The 18243-nt window shown below is 40.0% G+C and overlaps 1 protein-coding gene across 1 annotated transcript in view; it reads left to right on the top strand.

The window, feature by feature from the left end:
- Positions 1-18243, top strand: part of LOC126267913 (E3 ubiquitin-protein ligase MARCHF3-like) — a 40118-nt gene that overhangs the window by 6593 nt on the left and 15282 nt on the right. Inside the window, exon 2 of the mRNA XM_049973222.1 lies at positions 3464-3574. Within this exon, the coding sequence (XP_049829179.1) occupies positions 3489-3574 (86 nt within the window). The 5' untranslated portion in view covers positions 3464-3488. The remainder of the gene's footprint in view (positions 1-3463; positions 3575-18243) is intronic.

The following is an 18243-nucleotide window of genomic DNA, read 5'->3' as shown; positions in this document are numbered from 1 at the left end:
AAGAGTACACTTGTCACTGGGAGATCAGGAAGTAAAGACTTATCGTTGAAGTCTGATGAGGCGAGCCTTGCAGCTGCAGAAAAGGATGTTTCCACTTGAGTTCTGAGGACAGAAGGAGAGCTGAATCCGAGTATCCAGCCGCTGCGGCCACTGTCTTCCGAATTCCGTTGCTAATGTGGTAACATGTGCCATCGTCGCAATCAGCGATTCAGTACGAACACGATATTAGTTCAATACTTTCAGGTAGCAGTTATTCCGTCCTGATACTTTGCAGCCATCTAGTCTGCTTTCAGTATGCGCGTTGGCGGTGTCATTGGTGTTAGATCCTATTTTTCCTTGTTCCTTCTGTAATTTGCAAACCATGCTTACATTCACTGGTTGTATTCGTGCTTTACCCACATAAACTTGCGTTTAACATGTCCACCCACCTGGTTCCATGGTTACATCTCACCATAAGGACCCGTAGCGCAAGTACATAATGTTCAACTGTTTATCCCAGTGAGTAACTCAAGTGCTTTATTTTACGATAGTAAATCTGATTGTTACAGTGACCACTTGTTTCTGTTATAGATTATATGATCACACCTCTCATTAATGTGTATATGGGCATTCTGTGGTACCAATTTTGCCATGCTTTGTTGTATCGGCCCTATTAACTATCATTCTTTAAGACATTTCTGTTCTGAGACATTTTTATTTCCTTTAATTAATTTGCATGACCATATGGGGTGCTTCCCATCACTGTAGGTCACCAGAGATCGGACTGTAGCATCATAGGGGTACGCAAAACGGCACAACCGACAACCCGCATAAGAAAGGTACCGGATGAGCCCTATTGCTTGTTTAGCTTGCAGGTCCAAGACGGCAGTGCTTATTGGATGAGCCGGTCAAAGGGATTTGACAAGACATACGACTCATTTGGGATCAAAATTTCCAGAATCTGGTGAGGTTTTAAATGCTTTTAGAACCAACATTTTGGGAAAGTAAGTTTCCTGTAGCGTACAAAATGACGGCGTTACAGAGGAGAAGTGACTTTTATTAACAAATAATTGAACTGGTAGATTTAATTTTGCAGCACATCAGATCAGGGAGGAAACACAGATATTCCTACTGTATGACACTAATAGATCTGATGTTAGAGACATCAATACCTAATGGAAGTTTCCTCAAATATTTGGTAAGCAGTGCAAGCAATGAGCGTCAGATAGACTCATTGCTGCCAAATGCCAAGACCACTAAAACTAGTTTCATGTTAAAAATACCCACTGGCTGAAAACGCTGCTGTCTCACTGCTGGATGTCTCTCTCAACGTCATCTCATCAGCGACACAGCACCTGTTGGTGAAATTCAATAACGCATCGCAGTAAAAGTCTGACACCTAGTGTTTCACTCACCTCGGAGTAATAACTGATACCCAGGAAAAGGTCGCTAAGGTAATTACTGATGTAATGGGCTATAAATACTTTCTTTTTAGTCTTAGTATCTAATGGATCGATATCAGTCTTTTCAGGTAAGTTTTATAAATTGCAGTCAATTTAACCAGGGTCCAAAAAAGATATATTTTGTGGTACTAAAATGTAATGAACCCTGTTACATTGGCGCAGTTGACGTATCTTATTTGGTATTGACTGTGAATACTGTATGTGTATCATTTCTACTTCTTATTTTTCTTTCTTCAAATATTAGGGCGTTTGCCTGTCCTGTCCTATTGTTCAGGATCTGTATCGTTTCTGGTTAGTTTCTGTGTTCGATCTTTGTTCCTCTTTCTTGATCTGCCTATAGATCTTCCTATTGGTCGATAATTCATTATTATTATAGAGCTTCTGTTTAAAATAATTCTCGTGACATGACCTCTTCATTTATTTCTATACTCACTGTTCTGTTCATTTATGCTTCTATGTGGAGTTCGAGTCTAATTGTTGTATTCTTTATCATAACAGATGTTCTACATCCAGCTACTCTTCTGAAAAAATCTTATTTCTTCAGATTGTATTTTTCACTCATTCCTAGCTTTTATTGTACACGGCTCACTGCCATGAAGTATAGATGGTGTTGAATTTGTTTGCCGGCCGGGGTGGCCGAGCGGATGTAGGCGCTACAGTCTGGAACCACGCAACCGCTAAGGTCGCAGGCTCGAATCCTGCCTCGGGCATGGATGTGTGTGATGTCCTTAGGTTAGTTAGGTTTAAGTAGTTCTGTGTTCTAGGGGACTGATGACCATAGCGCTCAGAGCCATTTGAACCATTTTTTTAAATTGTTTCATCACACTGTAAGGCTTAATTAAATTAACTACAATAAATTCAATTTTTGCGTGTGAAAAATGTAGCTTTTTATACGTAGTTTCCATTCTGGTACTTAACAAATGAACCAAAAAAATAATTTCATAATAGCTGTTTTTACAAGTTTTTAAATGCAGCCATTGCTTTCCAGGAACTTGACCAATTCAGTCCCTTTATATGCAAGAAATAAATGAATAACTGTTAAGGAATGTTAGAAAACAAAGTCATTAGAGAGGAAACACGAGCACTCATTCATCGTTCCCATTCTTTTGCAATCAGAGTTCATTAAATTCTCTAAACTTTAATTTGATTAACGGGGCGAGCCTAATTTCTAAAGAGGCTTCAGAGCTGCAGTAGCTGTTAGGTTGCTCCAGCTGATGTGTATAGTCTCGAACAAGCGCCATAGAGCAGAAATATTTCTGGAGTGAGCATTCAGGGGAGCAGAATTGGTTTCCTGTTGGTAACATAAGTTGCTACTGTGATCACGTGATCTAGGGGATTCGTAGATTTGTCCGTAATGTATCTTACACATTTTGAAAGTCGCGATATCGCCAGCACAGTCAGATCCCCTTCGTAGGTGCTGTGTATTTGGTATTTTCCCTTTCAGTTACAGATGTCTAACCTCACTTGTGAACTCAATGGAAAAAAAGTCCAAGGGGTCATGGAACATTTGCAGTTGGCTACGCGAATAATGTCTAATAGCAAAATAAGGATTACGTAGAGACAAAAGCCCAGCGGCAAAAGTACCTTATCTTACGATGCTAGCAGTCGTTGGCACCGTCAAAAGTTTCTTCCCCGTAAAACTTGACATGCCGTGACGTGATGTGATGTTATGTGAAGTGATGTAGCGGTCCGTTGACGGCCAGGGCGATTGCCGCCATTTGAAATGCATTGCGGAATGTATGGACGTGACGTGACATGACGTAGCGTCCACTGCGATTTGGCCTTAAACAAACAGCGTCGTCGGGAGATCACGTGACAGTTCCAGCTTAATGTTGGGAACGTGCGCACAACGCAATGTTCGCTCCGTAGATATTTCTACTCCATGACGAATGTCGATATCGTCACTGGATTATGTCTTCAGTGTTCGGCGCTCTTCACTTTATTGCACTAATCTGATTTGCAATCCTAAACCGTCCTGCAGAGTCGTTTTACAGACTGAGTTACATCGTTCTGGTCCGCAGGCATCCTTCTGTCGAGAGCTGATCTATGGGGACCTCTGCAGCAGCCAGGAAGAGTCCTCCGGGAATCGCCGCCAACAGATCCGCCAGCCGGGCCCGCAAGAGATCTCTGAGGTGAGCAAACTCCTAGTACAGCACTACAGTATGCACTTGACCCAGCCTACTCACTACGCAACACTGCACGTCGTGCCTCGAAAACAGGCGGCAGCCTTAGTTAGACACAGGAGGACTCAATACATTTGCTCTGTAGTCACGTAGCTGACGTTACATACATCACTTGAACTGAATATTTCTACAGCGTATTTGTCTAGGACTATGAAAATTAGGACACTAAAGTCTGTTCCACTGTTTATCCAGTAATTAGAAATATTCCAATGCGCGAGGTATAACATAATGCAGCTTCACATCTGTATTTAATTAAATACAGACGAATCAGTCTAACTTTTCTTTAAGGATTCAGAGCAAAGTGACAACTGATCATCAAGGTACGTGTATTTATCGTACTATGAAATTAATAACCCGTTACATCAGTAAACACAAATTCGTTCAAATACTTTCAACATCCTGACGCACATGTGTATAGACATGAACTCACGTTAGCAAAGCACAATTTATCTACAGGACCTTCAAAATCCCCCGAATTTGATGGTAATCTATTTCAACGTAAATTGTTAGGCTAAACTGACATGAAGTTCGGCAAGCAACCATCAGATTATTTACTGTGAATTCAGAACAGCACTTTCAACAAACTTCTTGTCATATTTTAGATTCATTTTTCCGCGTGGAATATGAAAACATTTCATTACAAACATTCCGCGTTAGAGAGCGCGAGCCTCAAACATTTACACTACTGCAAGCAGATTTTATCCGTGATAAAGCATGTTTTTCATTAACAGCATCAATTATAAACCACACTGTAAATGTTTTTGAGCTGCAAGTATATTAGTGTACATCTGCCGTTAAAAATAGTTTGTCGTTGGAACCAGTAGGGGCAATTAATAATATGGATAAGGTAAGTACACAAACCAAAAATCAATTTTTCCAGCAGTTTAATGATTCCGTCCGCTGGAATACGGTTCCAGTTCAGAAGTCGTTAAACGGCTGAAATATAAATGGTGAAAGAAACAGAGCATTGGCGTCACTGATACGTGAAGTGAAGGAAGCACGAAGTGTTGTCTCAGAGGCCGGTACAGCACCTTAGGAGCAACCGTGGGACGGAGCATTCCACCGTGCCAGCAATGAGCGCTACCGTCAGATACGTTTCACCATCTTGCTTACTGCACTTTTACTGTTATTTTTATTCCCCCTCCCTGCCCATTTACTCCTCTCCTCTTTCTCTGTGCATATCCTCCTCCGTCTCCTAATCTCTCTCTCTCTCTCTCTCTCTCTCTCTCTCTCTCTCTCTCTCTCTCTCTCTCTCTCCCTCTCTGTTCATCTCCTCTTTCTTATATCTCTTGAACAACGTGTCGTACAATGATACTATTTTATACTACATTCAACAGATACTGTCTGCTAAATGTGATGCGGGTACAGTTAGTAGCAAAGAAGCAACAAATGTAAACATCATGACGTCATGCCTGAAGCGGCACTTTTGGTTGGTTGTTTTGGGGCTTAAAGGGACCAAATTACATGGTCATCAGTCTCTGCGACACTTCGACTGCACGAACAGTTAAAATGTTGTAAGCAAAAAACTATTTTTCCATTACTCATTTTGTGGGGGTTATGAGCGATAAAAAGTTCCGTAAAAGTTTGAAATTACGTGTGAAGTTTGTTGCAGGTCACTAAGTTATGTCGTGCTGGAATACCGGATGGTGCGCATAGTAGCTATACGATGTGCAACTTGTGCATCACGAAACATATGGTGTGCTAGAGTTAGTTGACATAACAGTTTTCTGAGTATCCTAAAGCGTCATAATGTAAGAAACGGTACTGCAGATACCAATGTTTCGGACACTGTTACAGTCGCCTTCTTCTGAGTGCAGTGATGTGCTTTAGCTTGGAAGAGTGCTTATATCTTGTCATTGCCGCTCTCTGAGCATGACTTTACGTCATAATTTTAAAAGGCCGTACTTACGATTGATCACCTGAGGCGGGAGAAGCGGGAACTTTATTATAATAGATCGTTGGAAGAAGCTTCCAAATTTCTTCTTGATTTCCTGTATTACTTGTTCAACGTAAACATTTAATAACATGGGAGGTAGGCTGTAATCCTGCCCCAGTCTCTTTACAAACTACTGCCTCCATTTCGTGTCCTTCGACAGTCTGTCACTTGTACAAGCTGTACATAACTTTTCGATCTCTTTATTTTATTACTGTTAATTTCAGAATTCAAGACACTCTTTTCCCATCAGCAGTGTGAACATCTTTAACTTAGTTCACAACTACTGTAAACATGTTTTTTTCCCTTCAAACAAACTTCTAATCCAAGTCGTAGGATAAGTGCTCATTCACATACTCCCATATTTTTCAGTGGCCCATTCTTCTGTGGGAAATTCATATTAGTGTTTTGCAAACATAATTTATTAAACTGATGATGCGGTAACACAGCTGTGTGTATCTGTGTTTACTGGCCCTGGAATTATTACTTTCTTCCAGACGCATTAGGATGTTGCACTTGTGCCATATACACGGCACACCACATGGAACAGTTTTGTAATGATTAGTTCCATGAAAAATTCTAGTACCACCTTCAAGTTTCATCCCTTTCCTTGTTTGAATCTAGTCAACATACGTGGACCTAGAAGGAATGTATACTAATCCAATTATTGTGAGTCGTGGCTTTGTGCCTGTCTTGTCTATGCTAACCAATTTACTATGATGTTTCTAGAAACTTACCCATATTCCTCTCTTCCTGATCATCGTTAGACTTACTGCCGCGTCATCCCTATTTGATGTTGATATACCTGTACCGTGGCCAGAAACGCTATTCTTTTTGCTGTCACAACTCAATAATTTGTATGGTGTCTAACTTCTAGCTACATACCCGTTTCTCTTTACTGGTTCTCTAGTCTACTGACATGATTAAAGGATAAGAATTCTCACCTGTAGGGCTCGTGATATATTCCATAATCCTCAATACAATTGATCTGCTAGACCTGTGTAATTTGAATGGCTACAGTACACCCTAGCTGTCAATCTTGCTGTAGCACAAACAAGTAGGGTGGCAAGAAGAGTTCTGGGCAAAAAAAGTGCTAACATCAGCATCAGCTCTTATCAATGGTGTCATATTACAGCTGACACAATTACACATGTCATATTTCACCCTGGCCCTCACCCTCTGCACTTCTGCGAATTGTGTGTGAAGCACCCCCAACCTGCGCCCCCTTGCTCCCATGCTATGTTTGCATTACTAAATTACAAAACTTCCTTTAAGAAGTGGCTTACCAGTCATCACACCGGTAACTTTGATCTGAAGCTATGTATCATTTGCCACGTAACATTGCAAAGAGCAGATAGCATATTTCTCTGTAAACAATTAAAACCTACATTTTGATATAAAATATAAATAACGAAATAGATATTCTTATATGTTGAAAATGTCTTTGTTACCATGAACACATTCCCACAAAATCTGAAAACTTAAATGAAGGCTAGTCCACTTTCACATTCAACTTGCTTCTGTCACTAGCAGATAGCTGTACCGAAAATTCGATAGTTCCCTAAAAAAATTAAAAACCAACATTTGTTTGGAAAAAATATAATCGTTTACGAATTTGATATTTGTTAAACATGTGTTTTATCCCGAAAACCCTCTATCAAACCCAGAAAAGCTAATTAATAGCCAATCCCAGCTCCTTCAGTTACCAGCAGATGCCTGCACACTACAATTGCGCCCATAGTTCGATCTTTGTACCATGCTCACAGACGGCTCCATCAGCAATTAAAAAGCTCAACCAATAGTAAATTAATTATTTTCTGCATCTAATATGTTTCAAATATTCTAAAGTGTCTACAGAATACTCCAGCACCATGAAAAAACTCTAAGTTTATATAGCTGATAGAGTTTAATGCATGGAATAAACGCTTTTTGGTGGCACAATATCGAAATAAAACGTCTGCAATCTAAAGGAAAACAGAAGTTAACATCCACATATACACATATTCCTCAAATTAGTGCCAAAATTTCTGAAGTATGTTCCCTAATGGTACCCTAACGGCAGATGTAAACATTGGAGAGTCTACACATTAGGCCCAAATTTTGAGGTCGCCTGATTAGGCTTACAACTGCAGAAAAATACGTGTTAGCTAAGTAGACAAATAGACAGACCGAATATAACTAATACACCAAATAATGTTTCCGAGACAACAGAAAGTGTATGATGTTGATATTGCCAGTTGAGGTTAATACTACCCCGAAACAATATATTCCAGCATTTTTAAGTGGTTCTCAAGGAGGGGACAAGGATAATGCATCATGTTATTCACTAGAAACATTATACACGAAGCTATTCTTTGCCACTTATTCTATTGTTACAAATGACATATGCCTAGTAAAGGCTCTGTTTAATAACCGCAGTCTGCAGTCAGAAGGCTCTCTAAAAGCTTTATAGACTGTATTTGTCCGATATTACTGCTCACAATATTATAGAACAAAAAGTCAGCAGCGTAAAGGGAAAACTCTATCTGTGCAGTTGCATTTCCAGAAAATATCGCTTGAGAAAATAAAAACCTGTAGCCAACTACACCACCACAAACACATGCATAACACCAACCGGTGCAGCTGGCAGAGACACAAGCAGCTACAGGGAAGTAACCGATTTTGTGACTTACATGAGTTCCTAACCAGGAGCGAATTGTATAGTTTCATCTGTGTGCTCTAGTAGTTTTGTAGTGGTTAATAAAAAAAGAAAAAGAGAAAAGAAAATAAATGATTCGGTTGAAAATGTGGGAAGAAATGGTGAATAAAAAGGGGGTTTTAAAATCGTAAATGACCGTGAAAAAGGGAAAGAATGAAAAGCAAATCGGACTTCGTATTACAGAAAAGCTATCGGACTTCGTGATTCGGAAAATTTATTGTTGGGGTGGTCCTTGTGGCGTTTTTGAGCAAAAGTTAAACCAATTTCCACTACAAAAATTATTGAAAAAGAACAGAGAATAACAAAATTTAACTGACAGGGGGAAATGGCGTAGATAAGAGTTAATCCTTTACCAGGTTAACTTGTCGTCTTTCGTGCGGCGTCCAGGTCTTCAAAAATCTTCTCTATTTCTGCGTGAAAAGCCTGCTGTGAAATCTTGCAATCGTCCAGGAATCACTAATTTATACCAATTACAATCATCTTGATACTGTATGCAATTTAATTTACTTTCCTACTTCCATCCTCCGAATTTCTTAACAACTTCCACAATATGTCTACACATTAAAATCAGATCAAGACTAGCTAATAAGTTTTTTTACGTCTTCATCAGATCACGTCTGCCTTAAGATTCCGCTATCAAGAGACAATAAAGAAACCGATAGAAAAACAAAAAAGGTTACAATTTTAGTATTTTCTCTGCCGTCGAGCGATCATACCGCCGCGACGGTATAATTTTTATCTGAGGGAACGAGTGTAGCGTGGCGAAATTCAAAGTCCCGCTACAGTTTAGTTCCTTGAGTTTCTGTGTCTTAATTTAGTATTTATAGCAGACACAGTTCTCTCGTTTTTGTTTGCGTCGGGAATTAAACCGATTTTGTGACGTATCACACGTTCCTAATCAGTAGCGAATAATTTAGTCTCACCTGAGTTCCTTGGTAGTTCAGTTTTTGATTCTCTGAGTATTAATCTAATTTATTAGACACAGTTCTTGCATTATCCACAGTGTCTACAGTATAGTACCGTCCATTTGTCTGTGTAGCATAGTTTTCCACGGTCTTTAGTACATATAGCGACTGTGATGCCTGTGTGCGGATGTGAGCCGAGTTGGTGACACTTTACTGTCAGCTCCAGGCTGTGGGCTGGCTGTAGGAATCCAACAGACGTCCATCAGGCCTGACTCTTCCAATCAGTTCGCACCAGTGGCCAGCCCAATTACTGCTCGCCCTGAGGTTGATCCATCATCCGTGGTCGTGTGGGAGGTCACTTCATGGCGTGCAGGCGGCGAAAGACTTCCCAGGAAACCATACGTAAACAGGTTCCAGGTGCTGTCTTTGGCTGACACTGCCCCTCAGCCAGATGCAGTCGCCTGTCCTGTTTCAGAGGAAACCTCTCAGCCTGCAATATCCGGGCAATCACAGATGATGGGATTATTGGTGGTTGGGGGCTACAGTGTTAGGTGCACTATGGGACACCTAAGAGACATGGCTGCGAAGGAGGGTAAGAAAGCCAATGTGCGATCCGTGTGCATACCAAGTGGAGTCATTCCAGACGTGGAACGTCTCCTTCCAGATGCCGTTAAGAGAACAGGGTGTAGGTGGTGGCTCACATCGGTACAAAGGATGTGTATGGCTTTGTATTAGAAGAGATTCTCTCTAGTTTCGAGCAGCTAACAGAAGTGGCCAAGGCTACCAGTGTTGATTGTGAGATGAAAGCAGAGCTTACCATTTACAGCATAGTTGACAGGACTGATTGTGGACTTCTGGTACAGAGCCGAGTGGAGGGTCTAACTCAGAGGCTCAATAGGTCAGGAGTCCACTACATGCAGATGGTTACATTTCATTTAATTTTTTATTGCCCCAGTTTTATCATACATCGCAAATTGTACAATTGATATTGGAAGGTCAGAGATAAGTCACAATAATAGATAGTATTCGCAAAATAGTAGGCAAATTAAAAATAGGTACCTATTACATTTAATTTTGTTACATATTCAGAAATTCTCTGACGGAACAGAAAGGGTGCTTTATTAGAAATGCCTTTAGTTTAGCTTTAAATATTGGATGCATAGCATTTTTTATTTCCTCCACTAATGTTAATTATGCTCCTCTCATAGGTGGCTGTTCTGTGACATTTTTGATGTATATTTGATTTCGCTCTGGTACTATAGTTGTGTAGATTTTTGTTCTGTAGCAGTTTGCCTATTTTCAGGAGTTAGTCCCTAGTGAACAAGATAGTTTCATAAATGAATAAACATTTAGAACACCAGGCTCAGTAAAATGGGATTTACAGGCCTCCATCTTTTTAAGGCCACAAATTATTCCTAGAGCTCTTTTTTGCGTTCTAAAAACCTTTACACTGTGAGTTGAGTATCCCAAGAAAACGATCCCATATCGGACTAGTGAGTGGAACAGTGCATAGTATACATGCAGTACTCTTGTTTCGCTTGTTGTAGCCTTGAAAATTCTTAGGCCATAGCACACAGATGATAGTTTTCTAGACAAGTTATTTATATGTGTGTCCCACTTTACGTCTTACTGAACCCATAGACCAAAAATTTTGTGACACATTTTCTAGGGGATCATTTTCTAATTGTGCTTGAAAAGACATTTGATTAGTTGGAGGAATTAAATAAAAATCGACACACACAGTTTTTTTCAGTATTTATAATGACTTTGTGGATACTATCAGTCAAACGAAAAATGGTGATTGCAGCATATGATGCGTTAAATATTTAACTTAAGGCAGACACTCTGAACAAAATAGTTTCGTCTGAACACCATGTGACTGGAAGAAATCGTCTCTATAAATTAGGCTTTTTTTGCCCTTGCAGCTTGTTAATCTCCACAGCTCATGAATTAATGTGTATCTGTTGTAAAGCACAATAACTGTCTTTTGTTTGTTATCAAGTTCATGTATATAATACATTATATATATATAAAGACAGTTATTGTGCTTTACAAAACATTCTTTTCACAGAATATCAATAATATAAAATAAAAAGTGTTTTATAGAGTGTGTGAATCACACCCAGAAAGTTCAGACTATTGGGTAGAGACCTTATCTGGAATATCACGTTATCAAACAGAATTTTAATCGCCTCCAATATATAAGGACTTATTGTGACGTAATCTGATAAAGTTACTAAAGTGCTACATAAGCGAATTTTATGATGTGTTATAAGTAGAATGACATGGTTTGAGTGCACTATGTGCAGGTTTCGCTCATCGAATATCTAACGTCATTTCCGGTCGTGATGCACTAATTTTTTTTAAAACACAGCGACTTGCACATCTACATATCTGTACATTATAGAGAACAGCATCACCTTAGTGCGTGTTACTGCCTTTTTACACTATAGGAATAGAGGATGTTCACACGAAGTGTTACTTGCGGCATTAGATGCATTATAATGGCAGTTTGTGTCTACAAGGCGTACGAAATCTAGTTATCGTGTCGATCTAGTTTATATTAAGACAGACATGTATTTTGATTAATTAAACATACAAATTAGATGCAGCAGTACTTAAATATGTGCCCGCAAAGTGTGAGGCTTCTTGCAATGTATTGTGGTACATAGTTTTTTGCGACATGTCGACGCCTACATTGTCTTGTGAAATGTCACATCTCCCTTTGTTACTGTTTTTGGTGGTATGTTAACAAGCTGTAGGCTAAATGTCTTCTGTTGTCTAACTAATATTTTTGGTAGGAGGAAAAACCTTATTCTTTCCTTCCTTTGATAATAAGACAATGGTGTATTTGGTTAGAGGTTTTTATTTTCTCATGCCGTATTTTCCGAAAATGCAACTCCGGACATCGAGTACTATTTACACCGCTGACATGTTTCTTCAGAATATTGTGAGCAATAATACAGGACAAATATAGTCTGTAAGGGTTTTAGAGAGCCTTCTGACTGCAAACTGCGGTCATTTATAGCCTTTAGTAGGCCTGTGTCATTTGTTATAATCGGAATAACTGGAAATGATAAGCTTTGCTTATAATGTTTCTAATGAATAACATGATGCATTATCTCTGTACGCCTACACTGGTGCTTGAGAACGACTTGAAAATGTTGGAATACATTCTTTCATTATGGTATTAACCTTAACTGGCAATGTAAACATTATACTTTTTCTCTTGTCTCTGAACTATTTTATTTTGGGGTGTGCCTAATTAGTTACATTTGGTCTGTCTATCTGCCTGTGCAGCTAATACGTATTTTTCTGCAGTTGTAAGCCTGATAAGATTAATTTTACGACATCGAATTTTTATTCCTAATTTGTAGAATGTTACATGTTGAACACCTCTACTGGGGTACACATTACGGAATTTTTGGGGAGTAATTTGGCAAACATACGTGTATGTAGAAATTAACATCTGCTTTGCGTGGAGCAAGTGGGATGTGACAGTGGACTTGCCTTCATTTACTTTTGCAGAGTTTGTGCGAAAGAGTTCATAGTAACAAACTCATTTTCAACATGTAAGAATTCCTACTTCATTATTTATATCTCATATGTAAATGCTGGTTGTTGATTGTTCATGGAGAAATATGGTGTCTAGTCATTCCAGTAGTGCATGGCAAATGATATATGACTTCAAATCAAAGTCACCAATGTGAGCCTGGTGAGGTATTCCTTAAATGAATTTTTGGATGGCAGTATCGCAAATATAGCTGCAGAATGGAAGTAAGCATCGAGGCGTGGGATGGCGGGTGCTCCACGCAGAATTGCGGAAGTGAAGGGTGTGGATGTACTGATGTCAACAAAACGTGACATGCAGCCTGTGTAGGGCGTGCTTGATGGGAAATTGTCAGGAGGTGGGCAGGCCCTACCTTGTACCACCCTGGCACATGCCACAGGATGTCGTGATTCCTGAAATGACCTTGGAGATAAGAAACTGCAGATGCTGGAGTCAGCGAAATATCACATGTGCACTTGTTTCAGCTCTAACATGACCACACCGACAAGAAAGCGCTGATGCTGGTGTCAACTCTTTTCTACGCGCAACTCTCCTTGCCATCCTAATCAAACATACCGATAAAATGTTGGCTCATGTTACATTGCTGGATCGTTCAGTCACATAGACTGTGATACCACTCTTTTATATTATTGATATTCTGTGAAAAGAATGTCTCAAAATTATAAAATCATGCATAAGTATTTTAATAAACAATTTCTTTGCTACTCATAAAATAATTGGTACACGTTGAATTTCTTTGTAAATAGATATCGCAGCATAAAGAAGTGTGTTATCTAAGTAGTGTGGTGATGGAAGGGCTAGATAAGTATAAATCTCAATAGAGCGGGACTAAATCTGCTAGGGTGAATTAGACCATCATATTTGAAAAGAGGACATAGCTGCATTGTTTTACGTTCACCATTGCAGTGCAGTGGCAAGAACCTAAACTAATATGATAATATGCTGCCACTACAAAACTCCATGCTGTACAAAAGGTAACACAGGTATGACAAAGAGATATGACCATGTCTTACATCACACTGTGAGCTGGGCAATACACATCTTCATTCCTCGCTCACGTTATCTATGAAAACCACATGAGAAATCTTCAGTACTTTTGGAGATTAGTGTGTTCAAATAGGAAACCAAACAGACATTACTGTCTTACGGTGTTATTATTAGTACAGATATGATAGCATCATTTATACTGCTTACACAATTAACAGTTACAAGATACAATACTAACACATGTATTTCAAATAAAAAGGAATAGTGGCAGCTTAATTGATAGTTCGATATACCAAACGACTTTAGGGCTTTAAATGCGAGACGATAAATCTTGGCGAGGGGTGGGGAGGGGGGGAGGGCATGGGGCGGCAGGGGCAATCAGTTCACAAATCTGCTAACCAATCTTGTATCCCATTTTTCGTTTCTCACCAAAGATTCCTTCAAAGCATTATTGTTTTAAAGGTATGAATGCATGGTTTCACAACGATATATACTGACAAAATTCTCTTGAGCTTCAGGCCGCGTCAAGTGGTTTAAAACGCATATGACGAAGATGGAAGCTCGAGAGAATTTTTCGGTCCTTTTAAAGAAGTAATTTTACATTTTCTTGGCGAGCATTTCTCTCAGATTTTAGACTTCTCAGTATATGAACGGAATTCACTGAAGTAAATCCTAATTAAAATCCTCTTAGAATTCACTGACGTTAGTTTTCAGGCTCAGAAGTAGGTGATAAATGTCGAGCATTTCACACAGGGAGTAACATAACAGTACGTGAGAGATTGCGCTTAAAATGTGTTCGCACTTCTAGTCGTCATCTGAAAGCCCTTTCTTGAGTGAGCTACGCTTCTGGGCCTACCTGAGGTTTTAAAATGTAACGAAACAATGTTTACTACTGTCAACAATATAAACCGGCGATTGAACGCCGATCCATGAGTAATTAGTTAATGTTTGTGGCTCATTCATGCCAAATGTGTTGCCGTGTACCGCCGAATTGTGTGTCACTGAAAATATTAATGAATAATTATGAAAAAGGGCTGATTTCAGTTTACGATAGTTTACAAACATGAGAAATAAGGTTCGGTTAGCCGTCTACTGTTCTCAGACGTATGAGCAGAATGTCGTGAATCGTTGAACCAGGCGGGTTTAATTGACTCACCAAACTTAAATGCTACCAAGCGTACCTCAAGAAAGTGAAGCACAGACTGACTTTTAGAGCATGAAGCGTCGCACCCAACACTAGATCCACCCAAAACTGAAGTATCGCGAGTTGCTCGTCACGTGGCGAACACCAAGTCCCTGCGCAAGTTCAGGTTCTGAATTTTGTACTTCTTACGACAAAAAATTCACTAACGCGGCTAATCTGTCACCCAAAACGACACAGCTATGTCACAGAAATGCGTTTCACATTTGCGTCCCGCTATTTATACCCTAAACACCCACCATGGGACTCCAACAGTCAATGACCTAGAGCACGAAACATCATATCTTTTGAACAACACGCGTTATTTACAAAGTAACTCTACCATCATATTAAGCTTAAATTGTGAATAATGTGACACTAAACACTATATGTCTAGCTTAAATGTTCTATGAGCTGTCGTGATTTATAACATTTGGATAAAGTATGAATCTTTGATCAGTTAAATAAATCTTAAATCTTACGCTCATACTACAGCAGGGCGTTACTCCTGCGGGAAAAAATCCCCTTTTGTCCAGTAATTGAGGATTCAGTGCTTCTGGTTCTCACATAACTGATGATGTTGATAATATTATTTAGTGTAATATGATTTTAATCTTGCATTACATAATAGCATAGACATTTATATTTAATATGATAGTTAGATATGTATGGAACATTTTGTTACTTATTTAGCTTCTCAACAGTGGTTAATGAAGTATATAATTAGTGATGACCTCCTGTCCGGTAAAACAACACATGAATGATGTAAGTTAATAGCAAGATATATCTGTTGACCCCCTCGCTGTGTTTAGTACTACTTTTATTAATAGAATTAGTTAATTTCAAGGTATGTTAGTGAAGGCCTCCAACCACTAAACAAACCAGCCAATGACACAAGTATAGACACCTTGCTGAGTGTGGTGTAAATTTTATTAACAGAGTTGGTTAACTACAAAGTGTGGTTGTGAAATATGGATTCTGATTAGTTGCAAATCTTGTACCGCTCGTCATATTCGAGAATTCTGATAACCAGAGAGTCCATCTCAATTTTATCTTTGCTTCGTCGTTGTTAGGCCTTGCCGCAGTGGTAATACCAGCTCCCGTCAGATCACCGAAGATAAGCGTTGTCGGGCTGGGCTATCACTTGGATGGGTGACCATCCGGTCTGCAGAACACTGTTGGCAAGCGGGGTTCACTCAGTTCTTGTGAGGCAAACTGTGAACTTACTTGATTGGGAAGTAGCGGCTTCGGTCTCATAAACTGACACATGGCTGGGAGAGATATGTGCTGACCAGATGCCCCTCCATATCCTTATCGAGTGACATCTCTGAGCTGATGACACAGCGGCCGGTCGGTACCCTTGGGCATTCAGAGTCTATTTGGGCGGAGTTTAGTTTAGTTTTGCCGTTCTTAGTTAGTAAATTTCTTTTTTCCGTCCTGAAACATCATATCTTATTTGGTTCAATTGGTTCAATTGGCACTATGGGACTTAACATCTGAAGTCATCAGTCCCTTAGACCTAGAGTTACTTAAGCCTAACTAACCTAAGGACATCACACACTTCCATGCCCGACGCAGGATTCGAACCTGCGACCGTAGCAGCAGCGGTTTTCCAGACTGAAGTGCATAGCACCGCTCGGCCACAGCGGCCGGCTATCTTATGTGAATGACATAAAATGCCACTAAGCCACTTTTTACATTCTCTCTGAGAACCTCTATCTCCCCATGCTTGGACAGCTGAGATGCTTCACATTGCGGTTTTTCTCGTCCTTCTCGTCCTTCAGCGAAGTGCCCCTCCCCAAGCAAATGTAGCAGTTGGCCCACCGTGCGCCATGTTGCTCGTGTCGACTGAATCCTCGAAAATAAATAAATCACTGCGTGACCATTAATTATCATTCTGCTGTAATACTGTTTACACTTATCGATATGTCACCTCACAAGAGCTTCACCTTGTTACATCATGGGTGCTTCCAGCCAACATATCCTGAATACCGCTCTCTCTTAAACAAGGTTCTTAGGAAATCCAACACATCGTACCCATGGTATCCATCGTGGAAATGACACAAAAAATTTGTCACTCCCAGAGATGTGACAACGCCTGTACTCGTAGCGTGTAGCCTTGATAATGAACTCAGTTCGGCTTCGCAGAGAGTCCAAAGTTTCTTCAGATTGCCACATCCAACTGGAGCCACTCATTTATGATTACATGGAGTGGAGCGACTGTATTATGGCATTTTGATTGGTGTGTTTCACCTCCAGCTCGAAAACGTTGCAAATACTCGTAGACATTTTGTATAGGATTTAGATCGAATGATTTGATGGGACACCATGAACGCTATAGTTTGCCCAAGTGTTTATCAAACCACAAACCTATGCATGCAAAGAGTGAAGATGGCTGTTGTCATCTCTGATTGTGGGAGTTTCGAAAATATATTCATCACACAGACGCAGGAGAAAGGGCAACACTTGGCCATCGAGAATGTTGTAACCATCTTGGTTCATCAAAGAAGTTCAAATGTGTGTGAAATCTTATGGGACTTAACTGCTGAGATCGTCAGTCCCAAAGCTTACACACTACTTAACCTAAATTATCATAGAGAAAAACACACACACCCATGCCCGAGGGAGGACTCGAACCTCCGCCGGGACCAGCCGCACAGTCCATGACTGCAGCGCCTGAGACCGCTCGGCTAATCCCGACCGGTTTGGTTCATCTTCATGGTAACCTGAGTGAATGAGGAGTAACCACCGCCATCTTGAACTACATCCTGCACACACTGCAGACACTGTTGGTTAAAGGCTTTATTGGGCTGCTTGCGAACGCAACGCCTTTCACAATTTGAAAAGCTGTAAAATCGTGACTCATTTGACCTCACTCTATGCTTCCACTCAGCCATAGTCCAGTTTCTGTGTTTTTTGGTCCCGTGAAGAAGGTGTAATGCAAACTTTTGTCTGACATCCAATAAAAAACAAATAGAAATGATTATGTGTACGTATATTACTTCTTTGATTCCATGCAACAGCCTGACACATACACGTCATTTAACTGCCACGACTTGTGTCAGCAGTGGTGGGTCAGATGATTATCCAGGTATCAATTCTACATTATCTACAGAGCTTCAGCGCGACCAGCGTACTATTCTTAGGGGATTTTCAAAGAGCAGCAGTTCTTTGTGGTAAGCCAAAGCAGCTATAGTCCGATTCACAAATGATGGCGGTCCACACTGGTCGAGGCACGGACTAGCATTCCAACATTGCCGGTTCAAATAGTTCAAATGGCTCTGAGCACTATGGGACTTAACATCTGTGGTCATCAGTCCCCTAGAACTTAGAACTACTTAAAC

This window comes from Schistocerca gregaria, chromosome 4 (genome assembly GCF_023897955.1).
Source record: "Schistocerca gregaria isolate iqSchGreg1 chromosome 4, iqSchGreg1.2, whole genome shotgun sequence".
Taxonomy (NCBI): Eukaryota; Metazoa; Arthropoda; class Insecta; order Orthoptera; family Acrididae; genus Schistocerca; species Schistocerca gregaria.
Note: the sequence above shows the minus strand (reverse complement) of the source record. Positions and strands in the feature narration are given on the sequence as shown.